This window comes from Mus caroli, unplaced genomic scaffold (genome assembly GCF_978045245.1).
Source record: "Mus caroli unplaced genomic scaffold, Mus_caroli_1 scaffold_7, whole genome shotgun sequence".
NCBI lineage: Eukaryota > Metazoa > Chordata > Mammalia > Rodentia > Muridae > Mus > Mus caroli.
Window position 1 is genome coordinate 9,744,264 of NW_028227262.1, and position 22,389 is coordinate 9,766,652.

The 22,389-nt window shown below is 40.7% G+C and overlaps 1 protein-coding gene across 4 annotated transcripts in view; it reads right to left on the reverse strand.

The window, feature by feature from the left end:
• Pik3c2g (phosphatidylinositol-4-phosphate 3-kinase catalytic subunit type 2 gamma) overlaps window positions 1-22,389 on the reverse strand; it is a 349,836-nt gene that overhangs the window by 77,070 nt on the left and 250,377 nt on the right. For all 4 annotated transcript variants that reach the window (XM_029478871.1, XM_021164809.2, XM_029478872.1 and 1 more), the window contains 2 exons: window positions 19,464-19,620; window positions 13,977-14,086 (listed from right to left, as the gene is read on the reverse strand). In XM_029478871.1, the coding sequence (XP_029334731.1) occupies window positions 13,977-14,086; window positions 19,464-19,620 (267 nt within the window). The remainder of the gene's footprint in view (window positions 1-13,976; window positions 14,087-19,463; window positions 19,621-22,389) is intronic.

The window sequence follows — 22,389 nt, forward strand, 5'->3', positions numbered from 1 at the left end:
CCTGACAACCCAAGCTTGACCCCTGGGAAAGAAAAAAACCTACTCCTGTACTGTGTGCTGGTGGTCCTCTGATTGTTGTACAAGTGCTGGCTGTGAGCACAGAAATTTGTATACACACACACTGAGAGAGAGACAGAGACAGAGAGAAAAAGAGAGAGACAGAGAGAGACACAGGAAGACAGACAAAGACAGAAGGATGGAGAGAGACAGAGAGATGGAGAGGGAGGAGGGGGAGGGAGAGGGGGAGGGGGACGGAGAGGGAGAGGGAGAGACTGGGCAGATAGTATCACATATCTGTAAAAGATATGTATAACATATCTGGGGAAAAGAGGAGGGAGAAGCAGGGAAGGGGAGAAAGGGAAGAGCAAGAGACACAGAGAAAAAAGACACACACAGTGAGGGAGACAGAGACACACATGCACAGTGAGATTCGACACATACAAAATAAGTAAATAAAAGGAATCAATAAAATGTATTTTGTTTTCTATCTTTAGAGACTATGATTTTAAAACAGATCAACTGTAGCTCCCAATCATTTGACATATCTACACGTGTCCAGTAAACCTAGAAAGTGAGGAAAGGTCAAAGCTCCAGCCTGGCATGTGCAACCTGTAGCCCACATGCAGTCCAACACAAAGTCACCAACTAAGACGATGGTGAGGTTAATTTCAGCAATGCCTGTGCTTCCGTCGTCCAACACGAACTCTGTAGATGACGTCACATAATGGCAAAGGCTACACATGACACACGCGCCCCTTCCTTCCTCTTCTTCATAAAGAACTTTGAAAACTGTGGCTCAACACCCATGGTTCACTTTTATTTCATCTCTCCATACTTTTATTCCTCTACAACTTGTCTTAGAAAACCATACTCGGTAGCAATGCAGTCCACGCTTACGTACTTTACACGAGCTACTTTTCACCCTGTAGGGTTTCTTCTGTTTTGATCGTTTTGATTTTGGTGTGTGCACTTGAAAGCGTATCCTTTAGTACTGAAGAAAGTTGGCATTCTAATAACTCGATTATCTCTCAACATAAAACTTTCACACTCTATTTTCTGACGGCTTTTATTTATCCCCTTTAAGAGCAGCACTGCAGTTTGGTAGTGCCTGGGGCTCTGCTCTCTCCTTCCTCGTATGATTGACAGTATTAACCTTGTATAGTTCCATTAATACCGGGGGCGGGCGGCAGGTTCATTGCTCCTGTTGTGTTTCCCAGATTCTGGTGGCGTTGCTTTTAAAGATTTGCTTTTTATGTTTATTTTGTGTGTGTGCATGCACTGTAGGCTTTTAAACTGTGTATGAATGACATTCCTTTCTACTCCATACAAATTTCTAATTGCTTCTAGATTTTATTAAATTTCCCCTCTTGATTGAGGTGACAACTCAGCCTTTAGTTTAATTGCTTAGTAGCCTAGTTTGAATATTTATTTTGTAACTATTCGTCTGAACTCTTACCTGGAATTACTTTCTCGTTAATCCCTTGGGATTGTTTTAATTGTTGCCCAATTCAGCTGGGAGACCGCGACCACAGAGCTTCCCCATCATCGCTGAAGAGGCTCCCTCTTGGCCTTGAATGCTTCTAAATTATCGCTATCAGAAGTACGATATTTATCTCCATTTCCTTTCATTATGAGCTTGCTAATATTTTGTTAGATGAATAGATATATTCAAGCATGAAATTTGTGGGCTGGCATGCATCAACATTATCATACAGTACCCCCTTCACAACCGATCCACCAGGACCGCAATGGTAACAATGTATTCCAACCATGTTTAATAATTTCCCCTAACTTTAGAAAACTTCAGACCCATTGATCTTTTTCTAGCCTCTAGTTCTTTCTGAATAAGTTTCAAATCCTCTCATGATTAGACCTAAGCCAATGTTAAAATTTGCTAAAATCATATAAATGCAGCTTTTATCCCCATTACTCTTTTCCACGTTGTTCATGATTTTTGATGATGCTCTTGGAACCTATAAATCCACCAATATAGACTGTTGTGCAGAGTGCCAACTCGAAAGACAGGAAAATAATAGTAACAGTATGACTACGTTACCGGTTATTACTCATAAGCATTTTCCATTGCTTTATCAGTTCATCCATCAGCAAGTGCTGACTGAGCACTTTGATGTGCCGGGGAGGGAAGCTCTCAAGAGTAATGCTGTGCTCTCGGACCTCATAAAACAGTGACCACGAACCATCCATATCGTGGTCTCATGTGCTCACTTTGCACAGTCCCACCTGTAGAAATGTGCTCTCTGCTCTCATTCCTTCAAGAGTTAAAAATCTTAGCCAAAAAGGGGCCCTGTGAGCATTTGTTTTTTAATGTGTATGCCTCATGTATGCAGGTTCCCTTGGAGTACAGAAGAGGGCACCAGATCACCTGGAGCTGGACTTTGAAGTAGTGAGTCCTGGAAACTGACCTTGGTGTCCTCTGGAAGGGCAGCAATGGCTCTTAACCATTCAGATATCAGTCCCTTGCCCTGTGGTTTTGAGGCAGACTGTCACTCATAACCACACACGTCACCATTAAGTATCAGACATCATGGAGTTTGACTGGACAGAAGTAGGATTCCAGCCTACGAGGTCTGTTATACCCGGATAGCGACTATACGCTCAGCCGACAGCTCTAGGGCTTAACGTTGTTTAAAGAGTATGCAGATACCTTTTTGGCTTGGGTAATGGTGGGGCCTCATGCACGTGAGGAACGCATGCTACTACTGAACTGTGTCTCTAAAACTTTACGCAGAGTATTCTAACACTAAAGATCTAAAGCTACAGCCAGAAGGATCTCAGCTCGGAGGCACTCTTGATGGAGAATGTCTAAGTCCCCTGCTAGGCCCTGCTCTGTGCACAGGAGCACACGGCTGCTGGGGTGCTGGAGCCAATCAGAGCTTTGCCCTCAGGAAGTCTACATCTTTTGGCAAGTACTTCGCTGAATGCCTCGTGATGAGCCTCTCATCCTCTAGAACAGCAGTAAAATTATTTCCTCTGTGGATAAACCGAAATCCAATGACTATTCGATGCTACCAATAAATAAATAAATAAATAAATAAATAAATAAATAAATAAATAAATAATGTAATCTAGGAAGCTGTAACTGCAGAGTCCCGTTTCTAGTTCCCTGATTCTGAAGTCCTTGCTTTGTTTATGAATTTTCTATAACGGTAAAAAAACACTTTCAAGTTTGTCTTACCAAGGAAAGTAATCCACTGGGTTTAGTGTGGAATTCCCTGGTGTGGTAAAGCCTGAACGATGTTCAGCCTTTGATTTCTACTCAGAAATAGCCTGTAGGCAGAAAAATACATTTAACAGGTGTTCTCTGCTACCTGAAGGGATCAAAAACCACAAAGTGTCTTCAGCTTTAGATCCTGTTTTTTTTTTTTTTTTTTGATTGTTGTTTGATTGATTGTTGTGTTCATTTGGGGGCAACCTGAACTAGCCTCAAACTTGAGGTCCTCTTTCCTCAGCCTCTAGAATACTTGAATTATAAGTATTTATATTCAAATTTATATCCAATAAGTTTGAACTTAAAATATACATGCTCTGTTTTCTAGTTCACAGCAAATGTGTAATTTCATCTAACATTACATATGAATGGTTTAATTGCTTCTCCTCAGAAACAACCACCTTTTGAAGGTGCCCTTGGAATATGTGTGAGCATAGGTCTGATTCTCTAGCTCTGATCATCACAGTAGCTTCAGGAACAATAGAAATTTCTCTCATAATAAAATATTATATTTTACGTGTGCATGACATATATATGTATATGTGTGTATGTGTGTGTGTGTGTGTGTGTGTACACACTATGTGTATATGTACTACCATGTATTACACATATGGTTTACATGCATGTGTGTATGCATATCTGTGTCTATGAGGGTCAGAGACCAGCACTAGATATCTTCTGCAATTGCTCTCTGCCTTGGCTAGCCTAGCTTGCCAGCAGGCCCATACGATCTTTCAGCTCCACCTCCGTGTGCTGGGACTTCAAATGCACACCCATCACACCCAGATTTGACATAGGTGATGTGGCTAGGAACTCAGGGCCTCATGCTTAGATGAAAGTACTTTACTAATTGAGTTACCACCTCCCAGTGCAAATAACATAATTCTGAATTCATATTTACTTGTATGAGGGAGACCTTTCACTTCATATAAGCCAGACTGACAACTGGGGCGTTTCACCTTCAGGGTGTGGACCGAAGTGATGGGTAAACGCCTTAAGCAACCCTACACGAATTTCTACATGAACATATTTATTTTCACAGTTTAAATTGTTTTTATGCTTCAGTGGCCCGACAGAATATATGTTTTCTGGGCCAGTTTACTTAATACTCTCAGGGAAATATTTTCCAAAAATTGTCTATGAAGACTTTATAAGACTTCATGTTTCTATTGACATTGCAATTTTATTATTTATATACAGGAGAGTTACACATGACTCAAACCCACCAAGAACACATTTGCCCTTCATTTAAATTGGAGACTCCATTTCTATGCAGGGATTCTGGCCCATGTAATGAGCACAGTGGGATGCTTTTGTTTTTATGTTGGGGTTTTGACTGTCCAGGTTTCAGCAGCTCAGGGGGATGACCAAGGGGTGCGGCATTGTCATCAAAAGCAATAATTCAGCATTCAATCTGCAATGGAAATATTGGGCTGGCACCATTTTTATGCTGTTGTTTATAAAGTGTGCCATCGCACAATTCCCATTTTATTACACATATATGTGTCAAAATATTCAAGCACATATTTTAAACAAAGTGTGCTATTTAAAAATGTATTCGATAGGAACAGCAGTTAAGTGAGAGGGCTAATTTAGCAGAGGACCTGGGCTTGTTTCCAGAAAACAAACCAGATTATTCCCAACAGCTTGCAGCTATAGTTTAGGGGATCTGACACAGTCTTTTGGCATCTGTACACACATGGTACATACACATACACTCAGGCAAACACACACAGAGAGACACAGAAATTAAAACGTGAATTTAACAAATAATCTTTTCGAATGCATTCCACGTGCACAATAAAAGACACCTTTCTGTGCATTTTATTGACAAGGTGTCTTGCCATGGCTCAGGCTGGCCTCAACCTAATTCATCCTCCCGCTTCAACTCTCTGTTTGCTTGGAACATGCTTGGAACATGTTGAGTTTTGAAACTTCAACATTAAGATGTTGCAAGGAGAACTCCTGATCATGGACTTCGCCGGTATGCAATGTATTTGTGTATAAATGAAACCAAAATGTTATGTTTTGTGTTTTAGCCTCCGAATTAAGTAGGGCATGCCACGTTAGTTCCCACGGGCTTGACAGGTTGCCTGCACAGCCGAGAAAGCACGGCCTTGAGTATGTGGATACTTCTCATACAACGCTTTGTACGCTAATCTAGAGACACTGAGGCTAAAGGGCATTTAGATTTGTCTGACATAGTCAGGACAGTGGGAGCCACACACAGGATTCTTTTCCATATCATCCGACACAGTTGTCCCCTGCAAGAAGCATCTGCTAGATAAAAGTCAGCTCTGTTCACTGCTGAGCTCGCTGCCTGTGCTCACAAGCTTAGCATCATCCTAATGGCTTTAGGAGCCCAAGGTCTTGCATCTGTGGAGGACATTTGGTGATTAAAGCATGGCGTTTTTCAGGGATCAAACAAAGAGGGGGTAATACAAATCGTTGGGAGTGGTATGTTAGTGCGCACCCCCATACTACCATATAAGTAAGGAAATGATTGCCTGTGAGTCCAAAAGGCAGACACATACATACAGGAAGGAACAAGGGGAATTGACTGTGCAAATTGTTAGTCTGGTGGAATCTGAATCTTGGTAAACTCAGGTCCTGTAAGAATGCTGTCATGCAAGGATTAGAGTAGCTAGGGCAGCAGCTGCTGTAGCTGGCTCCTCCTCCTCCTCTCTGTCTCTCTGTCTCTGTCTCTCTCTGTCTCTCTCTGTCTCTCTCTGTCTTGCTCTGTCTCTCTGTCTCTCTCTCTGTCTCTCTCTCTGTCTCTCTCTCTGTCTCTCTCTCTGTCTCTCTCTCTCTCTCCTTCCTCTTTCTTCTGCTCTTACTTCTTACTTCCCTTCTGTCATTTAGAACTTAATTTAAAAATATTTTAATTTTATTTCTTTGAGATTTTCATATATGAGTTAGCTCTATGTTTGTCACTCACCTCATTCTAATTCTTTCCCCCAAAGCCCCATTCCTTTCCAAGTTCATGGCCTTTTATTCTTTACTTATTCTTATGACATACATTCAACTACATCTACATCATATACATACATGCACAGACACACAGACACAGACACACAGACACAGACACACATGCACACAGAGACACACACACACAGACACACACACACACACACATTGTACTGAGTTTATCAGTATCAGTGTTGCTTCTAGGTAGGTGTTCAGGGCTGACTGCTTGGAATTGTATAATCCACCAGGACTTACTCCTGAAGACGACTGATTTTTTTCTCTTCAGTAACCATTAGTCACCTTGGTCTCCTGCAGGAAAAGCTAAGTTTATCCTGACTTGATACTCAGGCAAATTAAGGAGATTGTCAGAGTTATTCCTATTGCAGAAATCTAGAGCAGGAACTAAGCTCTCGCACATCATATTGAGTGTGGCTGGCACTCAGTAGGCAGAACACACATAATAAAAGCTGTTCTATTGGCAGGTAAAAAAAACAAACCAGAAAAATAAACAACGGCTCAGAAAATTGGTGTGCCTTGAGTTATAATTAGATGGAAAAAATATGAAGGCCTTTCACAATGAGAGAAGAAATTCTGAGGCTACTCTTTGAATTTGTTTTCTGGGTTTAAGAAAAGTTATATGACTTGGTTATTATTCTCTCCAAGTTCTGTTTGTTCCTTGCGAGTGCCCAACTCTGTAGGTGTCAGCAGTTAAGCTAAGAAAATGAAGATGCTGCCACTTATTTGTGGAGTAAAACAGTTCACAAGATGGGAATTTATAAGACTTCAAATAAAAATTCAATGTAGTGATAAAGCAACCCAGGGATCTGTATCATACCATGCTCTTCTGGTCAGTTCTGGAGAGAAAAGCATTACAAAGGCATGGGACTGTGTTTGGATGTATTTGGCCATGGAGTCTTGTCTTGCTATTTGGCCATACGATTTACAGCGAGAAAGAGGGTGTCTTAGGGTTTACTGCTGTGAACAGACACCATGACCAAGACAAGTCTTATAAGGACAACATTTAGTTGGGCTGGCTTACAGGTTCAGAGGTTCAGTCCATTATCATCAAGGTGGTAACATGGCAACATCCAGGCGGGCATGGTACAGGAGGAGCTGAGAGTTCTACATCTTCATCTGAAGGCTGCTGGCAGAATACTGGCTTCTAGATAGCTAGGGTGAGGGTCTTAAAGCCCATACCCACAGTGACACACCTACTCCAGCAGGACCATACCTTCTAATAGTGCTACTCCCTGGACTGAGCATATACAAACCATCACAGAGAGGACACAGGGTTCCCTGCATTGTGTCTTCAGTCACAGCTCAGGGGACTGTGGCTGCTGTGTTTAATGTGTAAGTTCAAGTACATCCTTGTTAGAGGTGGCCAGCATTTGCATTTTCTTCAACACCATCATTACAGCATCACCACATTTCTTCTACACAGTGGTCCTTCCTGAGGCTGTTCTCCAAAGGACAAAGTTAAGAAAAAGGCCTCTGGGCTGTTCTTTGGCAAAGATGCCCATTACTTAGGACAGGCAACAAGCTTCACAGAAACTCATATGAAGGAGCCCACCCAGTAATGACAAAGTAGGTAAGGGAATCAAATGCCTCTAGGACTTACACTAGAGAACACCAGGACATTGAGAGTGGGACAAGATAAACAACGCAGGTTTGTTTCCAGTTGAGACCAGTTTTGCATTGATTCAAGTTAGCTTTTCACTGAGAAATGGTAGACTGTATAGTGTCTAAATCATTGAATCTATAGCAGGCCAAAAGGATGTCTGGGTTTCTATGGACAGCTTCTCCTCTAACTTCTGGAAAGGGAAGTGGATGGTGTGAAAAGCACGGTCTAGATGTGGGAGAGGAGGTGGACAGTCAGAGGTGGAAGGTCTGAGGTGGACAGTGGGAAGTGGATGGTCATTTCTATCCAGATCATTCCGATCTATCTGGAGAAGGTTTTCTGTTTCTAAGGACCGTTAACCAGAGGGCTGAGAGTGATTGAAACTTCTGAAATAAACCATGTGGACAGGATTTTCATGGATGGTTTCATTTGCTTCCTATCAGTGGGTCTCACAGGGATATTCCATGAAAGCATCAATTTGCAGGAGCCTGAGTCATGATACTTTCATAATTTCTTTCACTCATCTATAATCAGCCTCAAGAAGTTGTAGAAGGGAGTTAGGGAAGAAAGCGCCTTGGCAGTGATGTGAAAAAACCCTCCTGGCTAGCAAGCCACTTTTATTCTTCCTTTCCCCCTCTATATCATTAATTACACATTAATATTCAGTGCCTCTCAGCAGGCAACATCCTCTGCTACTTGTAATCAGAGCCCACACACCCAGGGAGGGATAGGGAAGCTATCTGTGTTGCTCAGTAGCAGGACAGAAGGATAGAAGGAGCCAGTTCTGTCTTTCAAGCCTCAGGCAGGGTTGAGTGGGGAGCCTCCTGATGCGAACAATGTAGGAAGCATGTGGGAACTCAGGGTGACCACAGCAGCACTTCTCCCATGGCTCAGCCCTCACTCACAAGCCCCTGCTGTGATCTCGGTGACAGGGTGTAGGTGGATCCTCTTGTGATATTTTTATCTGTAACTTAGTAATTACTTCAGAATCAGCAGCAGCACAATGCATCGATAATTCCAGAACAAAGGAAGAGAATAAAATAATGTAAACATAGATACTATATGTATGTGTCTCACACACAATATATAATGAATAAGACTGTGTGTGTGCGTGCATGTGTGTGTGCTAGATTTAATGACCTTCACGGAGGCACCAGACATCTATGATAGGTTCACACAGAACTTGCTTCTTTTTCAATGAATAAGCATTTCCTTTTTAAGTTCTACACTCTCTGTGACGTTAGAGAACACATTTAAAGAGGAAATACAGCGTCTACAAAAACATACACTCAAATATCTCTATGTATGACCTCCATAGCTACAAGTCCAACTTACCATGATCTAAAAATTTTGTGAAAATAACTTAGTCTGTACGGAACATAGCCATACATACCCCCTCTTACCAAAAGTTTCTGAGTAATACAGGAGATTATATATTATTTCCATTGTGTTAATTTAAATAAATCTAGAGACTGAGGAAATTAGGAGGATGCTGTAGGTAATATACATGCTGTATATATATATATATATATATATATATATATATATATATATATATATATGCTGTACGTATTCCATGTTGTTGTAAAAGGGACTTGAATATCTTTGGGTCTTGCTATCTTTGGGAAATTCTGGACCAAGAAGAATCTTTTAGGTACTCAAAGATAGTTGTAAAAAAAGTATACATAATTTATAATCTTTTTAATTTAAATCCTAAATGCTCTGCTTAAGTTCCATTATCACTTATAATTGACCTAGATTTTTCAAAAACCTATTCTATTCGTTGCTTAAGGGTTTAAAGAAGTAATCTATATTTCAAAAATTCAATATATACAAATAATAGATCATAGATTATAAGAAATAGTTTGGTATTGTGAGGAATCACACGCAGAAATGACCACACTGTCTTGGTCTTCTCTATCCATTTCTTTCTTGTGTGTCCGATGGAATGCGGGGCAGGAAATGTCCTTGAGATATTGATCCTGACCAAAAGACCCGCAGAAGACATGAGTAGACAAATCAGATCTAAAAATATAAAGGTGTGGAAATAAAACCTTACAATGATTAGAAAGCCAGTGTGACTCTTGAGGGTTAAGAAAGAATCTTGGAGATTTCCTGAGAAGTAAACAGGGACATCACTTCACGTGGGAATGGGCCAAAAATGAGACAAGATGGTAATGACCACTGGGAAGCCACTTCTGAGGACTCCTGCAGGAACCTCTAAGGCAGCAATGACAGCAGACTCAGCGCAGACATCTCCAAGGAGTGCTCAGTAGGAGATCCAGGTGCTACTTTTGGAGAGGGGTATCTATCTTCTGCTGAGTTTCAAGGATGTCAGATGCGAGGATCTGTGTGTATGCACAGCTGCAGGGCATCTTGATTAAACCATGACTTGGTTTATGGAGTTACAGGTGCCCAAGAACATGCTGTAGAAGAGTTGATCTTGACCCTCCAGACAACCAGGAATTTGGTCTTCTATATTCCAGGACCTCATCTCTACCCATCCCCTGGCTGTGCCTCCTGCTGGCTATGTCTCTTGAAGTTTGCCTCATTTCTCTTGGATTTTGCTTTACTAATTTAAATATGAAGTTAGAAGTTTTACCACTTCACAGGGATTTTATGATAATGAGGTTAAGAAAAGCATTTCCAACAGGGCCTGGCAGATAAGAAGCACTACCTCAGGTGTTAGTTCTTAAATGTCTTCTGTGTCATAGTTAGTGTAGCTGGGTATTACAGTTGCACTTTACCTCAAATAGAGCATGTTTTACGTTATGACATCCTTAGAAATTGGAAAGTTGCGGTCTGCCTCCTCTCCTGATTTACTTGAGGGGGGTTGATGTAAGCAAGCAAAGTATTAGTTAAGATGGAGTGATGCAATACGATATATAATTGAGCAATAGGTAGAATGTAAAAAGTAGCTTATCCTGTAGAATCCTGGGAGGAAAGATTAGTGAGTGCCGAAAAACAAGGTTTGAAGGGTGATATATTAGTTGCCTAGAGTCTTGAGGTTAAGTAAGATTGAAAGTCAGATCACATGCCCCCTCCAAAAATTTATGTTTTATATATGAGTAAAGTTGACAAATATAGGGACAACTCTATTTTATATCATGAAAATGATCTATCCTGGAAAACTTGGAATCAGGAGTAATAGAAGGGGTTGAATGAGTTTTGACAGAGACGTTCAGAAGCGTGGGGGAGGAGAGGGAATGGTAAGGTAGGTGGTGGTAGTAAGCACGGGATGGTGCTTTCTATCTTGTGTAACTAGATGCTGCCTGATCCTGCCGTGGAGAGCAAGTCAAAACCTGCTTCTTACAAAGTTGTAGAAGAAAATTCAACTAGCAAGGAAGAGCATCTGTCATGTGCACTTGCCCTGGCAGAGACAGAGCATCGGGTCTGGAGAACAAGCCCACTGCCACGAGGCTGCTGGCTTGGATCTACTGCCTATACGCGGGTATGTCCCTTTGAAATGGACAGAGGCCCTGCTGCAGCATTGAGAAGATCATTAACACTCAAGGTCATGTCCTTGACAGACCAGGAGATGGACAAGACAGGGCTATGGCTCGTGTAGTCTGTCTACAGTTTTCCTCTGGCCAGGGCCTCACAGAGCTTTCTTTACTCCAGTCCCTAAATACCTGTGTGATAAGAAGGACCACTCAACAGCTGTTCCATAATTACCCAGACAATGTCAGTGTATCATCTCAAACATGGGCTCGGCAGCCTAGCCGCACACTTCCCTCCTTTACTTCCTCTGCCCCTCCCCAAGCTATTCCCCAGTCTCTACCATGCTGTGCTTCCATGTCAGGCCAACCATCCATCACACTAGGATGTCCGTTCCACTAAAATCCACCCCTGAAGGGATACCCAGGTTCAGGGTGCTATTTGGGTGCTATCCAGGTCCACTCATTCTGCATGAAATTAATAGGACACAGCTAGGTTAGAGGAATAAACTTCTGTTATATGATCCATGGAGTTTTTTTGAGCTTCCAGGACCTGCAGGGTTTGTACTGTGGGTCCTACTCTTCCCAAGGTTAGGCTGTGAGCCTTCCCGAGTGCCTATACCCATGAGCCGAGACAACTCGAGATCTCCCGAACCCTGAAACCCAGGAGCTGTACTGTTTATGCCCTGAAGTGAATGACTGGCCTTAATCAATGATTGATATTTGTGATTTTGTTTTTAGAAAATACAAAATAATTTATTAAAAGGGGATTTTAGTTTTTGTTTTTGCTTTTCTTGAGACAGAACTTTCACTGTAGACCATGCTCACCTAGAACTATGAAAACCAAGCTCACTTTGAATTTATGGTATTCCTCCTGCCTTACCCTCCTGAGTTGAGGATATTTTTAAATTGTGAAAAAGCAAACATTAAACAAAACAAAACAAAACAAACAAACAACCCTATCAGTCCTTTGTAATGAATCTCTAATGGTAGATTAAAACACACGAAACTAAACTAAGCTATGTAGCAGAACCCCCCTCCCCGTACCCCACTTACTCTTAGCAGGGTTTGCCCCACCCCTCTCCCAGGTCTTAGAAGGGTTCTGGTTCCCCCCCATCTTAGCAGAGTTCTGTCCCTGTATTGACTAGTTTTGTGTCAACTTGACACAGCTGGAGTTATCACAGAGAAAGGAGCTTCAGTTGGGGAAATGCCTCCATAGATCCAACTGTAAGGCATTTTCTCAATTAGTGATCAAGGGGGAAAGGCCCCTTGTGGGTGGTGCTGGTAGTCTTGGTTCTATAAGAGAGCAGGCTGAGCAAGCCAGGGGAAGCAAGCCAGTAAAGAACATCCCTCCATGGCCTCTGCATCAGCTCCTGCTTCCTGACCTGCTTGAGTTCCAGTCCTGACTTCCTTGGTGATGAACAGCAGTGTGGAAGTGTAAGCCGAATAAACCCTTTCCTCCCCAACTTGTTTCTTGGTCATGATGTTTGTGCAGGAATAGAAACCCTGACTAAGACAGTCCTCCTTCCCCGCCTTCCAAAGGTTTCTGTGCTCTGGGTCTTAGCAGGGGTTCAAGGGAACAGAAAGATGGGATTAGGCAGGACTGGAGCTCTTTTCCTTGCTTCACAGGGGGGGGGGGGGGTGGGGGGGGGGAAGGGGAGGAAGACTCTTCATCCTCAGCCCGTCTTTATTTTCTCTTCTGCGTGTTTATTGTCACCATTAGAAAGTCTAAGGACCCTCCCGGGTTCACAGTTCCACCATTCTTTGATTCCTTAAATTCCACTGCAGGCCAGGCAAGCTGCCTGTCTACTGAAGTTCGTAAGAAAATGATTTCTGATATGATTGAAGTTCTGCCCAGGTGAAGACTCCCTGCACTCACACAATGAGGAGACATTCTTTATTGTCCATTGTGGAATGGCGAAGGAAAGTCAAACCCAGGAGGGGTTTCATTTTAGCTAATGTTCCTTTTGAGAGCATACATACTAGTGAAAAGAGTGCACTCTCTGTTGAAAATATTAGTGATTATAAGGTTTAGACAAGAGTTGCTCTGAAACTCACAGAGAAAAAAGGAGACCCATATTTGCTTTCCTTGAACTGATTACGGGGATAACTGTGGATGATGTTAACTGAGTGCTTGAAGTTGGCTGAGTTATTCTCTCCATTCAAAAAGAAAAGCTCTGTGGGGTCTTCCATTATAAAAGCACCATTCTTCGCCCAGAGCCCTGGAGTCTAACTGATATCCACTGCATTCTGGTGAGACTCTTACCTTGAACCACGCTAGTGTTTTCCAGACTTGCTTAATAAAAAAAATAGATTAAAATAGATGACAGTCCCAGGCCTTTGACTAAATACCCCAATATTTGTATTGTCTTGCAGATGAAAGTACCAACCTGTTCCTTTTCATAAATCTCTTTTTCCAAAATTGTTTTTCTGGACAGAGTTCAAGTAGAATAACCAATTTATTCATGTCAGCCCTTGCTCTTTGCAATGACCTCTTATTGAGCAATCTGCTAGAGGAGGAAGCTGGTTAGCAAACAACTGTGTCTGCTAAGGCCTTCCGCCTGTAGATGTGCACACTTCCCTGTTTCTGTTCATTGAAAATGGGGGGCATAGATGGTTCTAGCTCTGCCACCTTAATACCAATGACTAGTCGACCTGAAGCCACCGCAAATGTGGTCCATATGTCAACACACACAAACACACGCACACATTTGCAGCTCCTTACTTGGTGAAATGACTTGTGGCTTCCAGGTCTGTGTCTTGTGGGCGGAGATTGTTATGCACATACTTCAGGTCTTCGATTCCCCTTAGCTCAGGCAGTCCTGCATGCAGCATCTATGTAGCAACAAAACCCAAAACCAAAAAAGAAAGAATAAATGCAGACAAAATGGATCTTACTTGGCTCACTGTGGTGATAGACAATGCAGATATTTTAGTTTGTTTTGCCATGCCTTTCATTTTGTCTGCATGAACAGACATAATTTTGTGCTTTTAAACCCCTCGTAGTTAGTGTGGGTATAAACAACCAAAATAACATAAAGAATAATTACAATTGGTAGAGTGTTTGCACAGTCATGACTCCATTGCATTCTCATCATAAAACAGCGAAGAGAACATGATCACATGGCAATTGCCTTGTCAGAATTTTTGGACCTACCATTTAAAATCTGAGTGATTTTGAGAAGTTCCTGGACTCTTTTAAACCTTTTATTTTCTCACACCTAAAGGAGCACAAAATTACCTGACATGTTGTGGAAGAATCAAAATCTGTTTCATCATATGATTACATATAGTATTAATTTGAAGATGATAAGGCTGTGAATACTGCAGAAGATGTGTAGATATGGCTCAGTCAGAGATGCAAGGACATTGCATGAAAACCACTTCTCTGAATCTATGGTTCCCTCTATACAAATTCAACTTTCTCTGCATAAGGGCAAGTATATTCATTAAATATTATTAAAGCAAAGAAATCATTAAGAATAGATTTGTGAGTTTCCTCTCCTCATCTTTAAGAAGATATCTGTTTCTCTTGTACTCTAGTGTGGAGGGATATTATTCTTTCTACTTGTACACATTTTTTTGAGCAAACTCTTTGAATTATTATTTTTCTAAGATGCAGAAGAAAAGGAGGGAAAGGGTAGAGGAAGGGAAGGAGGAGGGGAGGAGGAGAAAGAGATATTACCAATACTCCTATGGACTAATAGGGTAAATGTTCTGCCTAGAATACACACTTGTGAAGTGAGAAGTTAATCTCATTAATAAAGATGAAGTGTGTATGTTGTGATGGAGGACAGGTGAAGTCATAGGTAATTCCTATGGGAAACAAGTGATTTTGCAACTATTATTGCCACTGTAAGCCCAGTAAGGCTATATCTGAGCAAAATGATAGTACTCTCTTCACTACAAACACTTGGTCATTTTTCATCTCCCTATGCACTACTCAGTGGCGTCTGTCCTCTGGTCATTACACTCCTTCATAATGTAAAACTTGGAAACTCTTATCGTCATATATATATATATGTATACATATATACATATATATGTATATATATGAATATATACAATATATATTAACATGATCTAGTTAATTCTTCAACAACTATAAAACTATAATACTATATAAACTATATATAACTATCTCTCTCTCAAACTATATATAACTACATAATTATATAACTATATAACTATGTATATATATCCTGGCTAAGAATACCTTTTCTTTTCCTTTCTTGACTATTGGAAGTCTTTATCTTACTTTGACCACTTTTAAAGTCCTATCTTCCAGTTTTGTTCATGTCAGATTTGAAGTTCCTTGAGAAGACAACTGGACCTTTACTTTGTATTGAAATTGTTTAAGCACTAGCATGGTGCTTTTTTAGCAAGTGGAATCTAATGAACATGTAGTGGATAATGACTGCTTAGGTGAATGAATAAATGATTAGAGAAACACTAAGTATTATTATGTTTTAAAGCCTCACGATGGCAAATTTAATACTACTAAACAACAAAACTCAGATCTAGAGCTACACATTTCCTATGGCAAGTAGAATCTAGATTAGCTTTTTTCTCGTCTAGCACTGGATGTTTCAGAGACGACTCTGGACCGACTGAGAAAGATTCTTGTTTTAACCACTGCATGAACATTTATTTGCTAAGAACAGAGTTCTGTGGAGTCTGAATTACATTCTAGTCTCTCTGAATTCACAATAGCTTGCTCAGGATTCTGCCAAATATTTTTATTGGGTCACATAGTATACTTACTTTCTCCTCTGCCAATGTATATATATATTTATCATCTATCTATCTATCTATCTATCTATCTATCTATCTATCTATCTATCTATCTATCTATCTATCTGCTGACACATGCATACTATGACAAAACAGATGAATCCAACTCTCTTTCCATCATATGACTGAATATATGTAACAAGTCTCAAGTTCCCTGTCCTGTTCCTTTGAAAGGAGTCTTTGAGTCTTTATAATACAATAAAATACAAAGCCATCTATCTATCTATCTATCTATCTATCTATCTATCTATCTATCTATCTATCTATTATCTTCCACTTAGCTGTATCTGATCCAATGCAACTGTGTTTCAGTGTTTTTGTACAGAGTGCATGGGTGATATGTGTAACTGGGGCAGCAGGAAGAGAAAAGGCAGCTGGTACAGATATGAGCCAACACTGGATGGATGAGTCATGTGTTTTTAAGGATAGGAGTTTTGTTTTGTTTCTATTCTCCTGCTACTAAGTCCAGCTCTCTTTTAATAGCTTTGCTTAGGGAAGCAGTGCTCTTTCCTTACCATATAGGGAATCGAGAAAGATTTCTGCTGGGAAATCTCTGATATAATAATGGGGGTGATAAACATTTGAAGCTGGTGAATGGTCCCTGTGTTCTTTGAGAGTCTTCCATAATAGTTCATATTGATTTTTTTAATGGGAGAAGAGCTGAGGAGGCACAGGCTTTTATATTGGTGAACTCAGCCAGCAGCACACTTGGGTCTCCCACAGATGTTGCTTTTAAGCAAGATGAGAATTACATAGATTACTCCTTGCTTGCTTTTCCCATGTGGAAACAAAAGCACAGCAGATATCTGGCAACAAGATGCTTTCTGCTGGGGACGGGTCATTAACTCCACATTGAACCGACTGCATGCCTGTGCCTCATGATCCTGGGTATTGATCATTTGCAGAAGCCAGCCTTGATGACCCATGCCAGGCATTTCTCAACTTGTAACTGGGTCATGGTGTAGTGCATTGAACTGTGCTTAAAGACATCAACACAAGAGTCAGAATGGAGAAAAAGTCATATTAAGTGTGTATGTAGAAAGCAGAATTTTTTTTTTTACAAATTTAAATTTGGTTTTAATTTAAAAGAGGTTTTAGTTAGACAGTGTGTGGTCCTGAAATAAACACTGAAGGCTTTATCTGAAGAGTCACACAGGACTCTTACATACTGGAGTATGTACATACTGGAGTAAAACAGGGAAACGGGCCAGAAACCGAGAACCAGACACCCCAGGATGTGCACTCCAGTACGGTATGATTTTCACTTACAAATGCTGCGATCCTCAGTTACTTACATGCACAAATTTTATCATCACTCTTCAACTTAAAAATTTAAGTCTCTGGGTTTCATATTTTATCCTCTTATTTATAGTTCCTAGCACATAGTAGGCTCTTGAGAGCTCATGGACTCATGAGTAAGATCTTGGGAGAGTCCAACTAGATCATGCCAGAGTTTGACAGTACATGAGAATTGATAATGCCTAGAAATTCATTATATAAATAAAGTCATTTTCCTTGATTTAGTGCTTGTAGAGTTAGTTTTCTCTGTGTCGTAGAATTAGCTTGTTATAAGCTGTAAGCCATCCCATAAAAGCAATAGAGGAAAAGAGAATTGGGAGCTAGAACACAGATCTATAAAGAAAAATTGCTGGCTACAGTTGGAGATCCTGATGCCTGGGTATGTTACTCAGTAGGAGAGATGTAGGCTCAATTCCTATCACAGAATAAAAAAAAAAAACTGAACCAAACCAAACCAAACCAAAAGAACACCAAAAAATCCCCCTGAATTATGAAGTAATTAGTAAAATTGAGAAATTGACCCTTTAGCTTTAATCAATACTAATTTGAATTTTACATGTGAGTGTATGATCTTGTATTGGTCAGTTCATTTTTAATTGATTGCTTTGATTGGTTGGTTGGTTGATTGATTTTTGAGTCAAGATTTCATGTAGTCCAGGCTGGCTTTAAACTTGCTTTGTAACCAAAGATGACCTTGTACTTCTGACCCTCCTGCCTCTTTCTCCCAGGTTCTGCATTTTGGAATTACAAGTGTGTAGCACCACAGCCAATTGTCTGCAGTGCTGGGCCAGTACTTTATCAACTGAAATATATTCCTAACCTGACAGTATTTAAACTAAATTAACAATGATCTTATATTATCACATTAATTAACTGAACTCTACTATATGGCAGATACTATCATAAATCCTTTATGCTAATTATCAGCTAGAGTTATGAAAGTTAATCTATTAATACCTTAGCATAATGCCTGGTCCATATGATGCATTTATTATCGGGCAATTTATCCATCAATTCCATAAGGTAAAAGTTATTATCCTCATTTTAAATGGAAACAGTACATAGGTTAAGTATACATTTAACCTTTAAATGCTAAGTTGGGATTCAAAATCAGGGAGACCCAACCACCAAATTTGTCTCCTCAACATCTACTAGCAGAATTGAAGTTTCTAAGCCAGCCATTTTTGACTCCAAAAAACACAGATAGATAAACTAGTGGTATGCTACTCTCCTGTAGATGGATATAATTGTTATAATGGATGTATGCACTTAAAGAAATCATTATATCATTCTCCAAAAGACATTTCTATTGGCCACTTCTTTCCTTTTACCACGTGACCATTTCTTGTCTCTTTGCTATGGACATTGGGAGAAAACAATGAATCCTTCCCGACCCAAAGCTCAGCAGAACCAATGCATTACACTAAACGCACCAATCTACAGTCTGCTCACTAACAGTGACATTTTTAGGTTTATTTCGTTGTGAGGTAAATGTGCATGTGTGTGTATGTGGTTTTGTGCCTATTTGCATGCAGGTCCCTGTGGAGTACAGACAAGTGCATCATATCCCTGGAGCTGAAGTTACAGGCAGTTGTTGGAATTGTGAGTTGGCAGGTGTGAGGGCTGGGAACTGAACTCGGGTGCTGTGCAAGAGAAGTTTATGCTTTTAAACCACTGAGCCATCTCTCCAACTCCAGAGTTTGTATTCTTGACCCCGAATTTCTTAATATGAATGAATAGTGCTCAAGTGTTCAAAGGCGGATATTGAGACAGAAGAGCCAGGATGGATCTGCCTCATCTATGTTATGAAGTTTACATCATATGTAAGTCAAATAGGGACAATACAGCCAAAGAAGTTAGTTTAAAAATGACTTTTTTTTGAGCCCTACTCCACTCTGCATAGGAATCCCCTCTGAATGCACACTAGTAACTCTGTGTTTGGTGACTTCCAAGATGAAAACTATGAACTAGCTGTAAGTTGCCAAGAAACATGTTTGCTTGCTCACTCCTTTCTGCTTTAAAAACTGTTTTAAAATGGAGGTGGGGAAACTCCAAACCATTAGAAGTAGACAGCTGGACGAGACACCAGGGAAGCTCTCTACTTCTCCAAGGGACTTACCATCTCTAGAAGGCTCAGGATCAACTGGCTGTGTTTCCTGACGACGTTGTAAGCTCTGCAGCAAAGCTCTACGAAGTCTTGAAAATGCTGTGTGTTTTTCCCACCCTCAGTAATAAAGTACTCCATCTCTGAAGTAAAAATGAAAGGGGCTCTGTCCCTATAAATAAAAACATAGCAACGGCCATGAGGAGGTGACATGGTTTGGAGGGTTAATGCAGAAAGTCACTGCAACTTATTTCCACTGGATTTTTTTTTTTTTTTTTTTGGTAGTCTAGTGTGGGTGGGTTATTTCAGCAGATCAGTGGATAAACTTAGTAACTGAAGACTTTGAATAACTGGTCTGAGGAGGAGAAAGTGTAAGCTGTGCCACAATGTTCCTCTACACTGTGTCAAATGTTTAATTCCCAACTACGTTTGGACACAGTGTATCTACTGAAAGAAGATAGGCTCGAATGAACAGTACACGTAAGAGTTATGTCAAGTTCTCACTGGCAGTATATTTACTGACACACTGGGAGGTGATAAAACAGAACTTGAGTTCTTAAAAAATAGCCTTAAAAGCTCTTTTCTTTCCCTCTGAAGGGTAACTCCTTAGGAAGAGAATTTGGATAAAAGTTAAGATATTTTAATGCCAATCTCTTTCAGAAGATAATTTCTGAAACAACAGCAACAGATGTAACCAATTCCCTGTCATATGCTAGTGAACAGGGAGTTTTAGAAAGTAACCAATCCCCTGTCATATGCTTAGTGAACAGGGAGTTTTAGAAAGTAGCTATAATTCATTTCACATATGACTCAATGAAAAAACGCTGAGCACACCAGGACAGTGCTGACCTTGTTTTCTCATAAGTCACACTGCCCCCTGGAGTCCCAAGGATGGAAAAGCAGGTTCCATCTCCAAAATTATTAGATGTGCTAATCCTGAGATGAAGCCTTAGCAACTCAAGGAGAAGAGAAGCAGGTAGGGGGAGGGGCAGGCACATCTCTATCTGATGAGGTTTCATCATATAGATCAGTGAGGGCGATTTTGCACCAACCTGACCTAGATTCTTCTAGCAGCATCTAGATTTGGACACAGTTTGTGGTTAAAATAGAATGACATGTTTTAAATTTGACAGCCTGGGTTCACATAAGGTTATATCAAATCACAACTGAAGAAATTGAGAGGTAGTTCAGGGAGCCTTTAGAATAGAATAGTGTTCTTGGCTGGTACAAGGCTTTGCTGTTTTAATAAAAACATTGTTGAGCTAGAATTCCCACTGATATGACTTAACTAGACCTTTCTGAAGTATGGGACTCAAATGGAAAAGCCACGCAAGCACACTTGAGGAAGTAGACTCTAGCTACCAGCCAAGCAGTTTCTAAAACAGTGTTTGGTTGTAGTTGTTTTAAAATGTTAATTTAAAGCTGGGCACTGTGGCTCACACCAGCATATCCCAGCATATCAGTGGCTACACAGACTATGAGTTTGAGACCAGCCTAGACTACATGTTGACTTCCAGGTTAGCCTGGTCTCAGAGGTGGGATCCTGTCCCAAAGTGAAATAATAAAATTTATATTTTACAATACATGCTTATTATCAAAAGTGGTCAGAATAACAAAAAGCATTCCCTTGGCTTTGATTTCTTTGCACAGTAACGTATTCAATAAACTCTGTTGAGTTCCACACCAAGCAGAACCTCTCGGGTGCCAGCTGCGATGCCTCAAACTTCGATCACTGGTTTTGCTATTGGTCTTGCTGGGTTTCTCACACATCCCATGATACACTTTGTGGGGCTGTGCTTCAGCAAGGCTGGGAGAAGAAATGTTGGAAACACGAGATAAAAGCACAGGGTCTAATCTTGAACGTGCTGTGACTTCATTTTCTCATGTTTAAAATGTGTGCCAGACGCTCAGCTGCTAGACTTCATGAGAGAGCCAGCTTGGAAAAGCTGCCCGAGTCAGGTCCACAGAGTGCATTGGGCACTCAGGGGCTCCTGTGGCTTGGGGAGGCTCAAAGCACAGAGCCTCGGCCAGAGGTCCCGCGATTCAGATTTCAAGTCTGGGTTTTTTGTATCACTAGATCTTGCCCTTGGTGAGAGACTTACCAGCTCCATTCTGAAATTTCATTGTTTATCAAATGGGCTGGAAACGCTTGCTTATTGATATTGCTGAGAGGATCTCATAGCTTAGAGGACAGGAAAGTACTTAGCACATGGCAAGCACTCGATACATTCTAGATGTCATTGTTGTGTATTACTGTGAGTCTTCAAACGGCCACGAGTGTTGGCCGAGCTGAGCCTTCTCACAACTATGGCTCCTTCTGTCTTCTCACTCAAAAATGGCATCCATTTCTACTTTTTAAGTTAGCATTTAATTTAATCCTGGCCTTATCACCATAAACTGCTTGGGTGTGTGGGTCTTTACATGGGTCTTTTATTTCATTATACATGTGTTAGATCATGTACGGTTGCGGTTTTCACTATTGCTAATTGTGGTCCTTTGAAGAATAAATGTGGCCCGTAGGCTCACGGTTTAAGTATGTGGTCCCCAGTTTGTGACGCTGTTTGGAGAACCTTTAGGAAGTGGAGCCCGGATGGATGGAGGGAACACAGTTCTGGGCTTGGGCCTTGAGAGATCAAAACCCCACCCCACTTTTTACTCTCTCTGTCTCTGCTTCTTATGTATGTATATACACGTGACTAGCCAGCTTCCTGCTCTGTGAGCACGCCACACCTTTCGGGAATAAAGGATTCTATCCCTCCGGAGCCATAGCAAACCCTTATTATTTATTTTATTTTATTTTATTTTATTTTTTTATTATTTTTTTAAGTTTCTCTTGGTCCTGTATTTTATTACAGTAAAGGAAAAGAATCTTAGACACCAAATTTTAGGAAAGGTTTAGGAATATCTTAGACTTCTATAATCAGAAACAAATCTACAATAT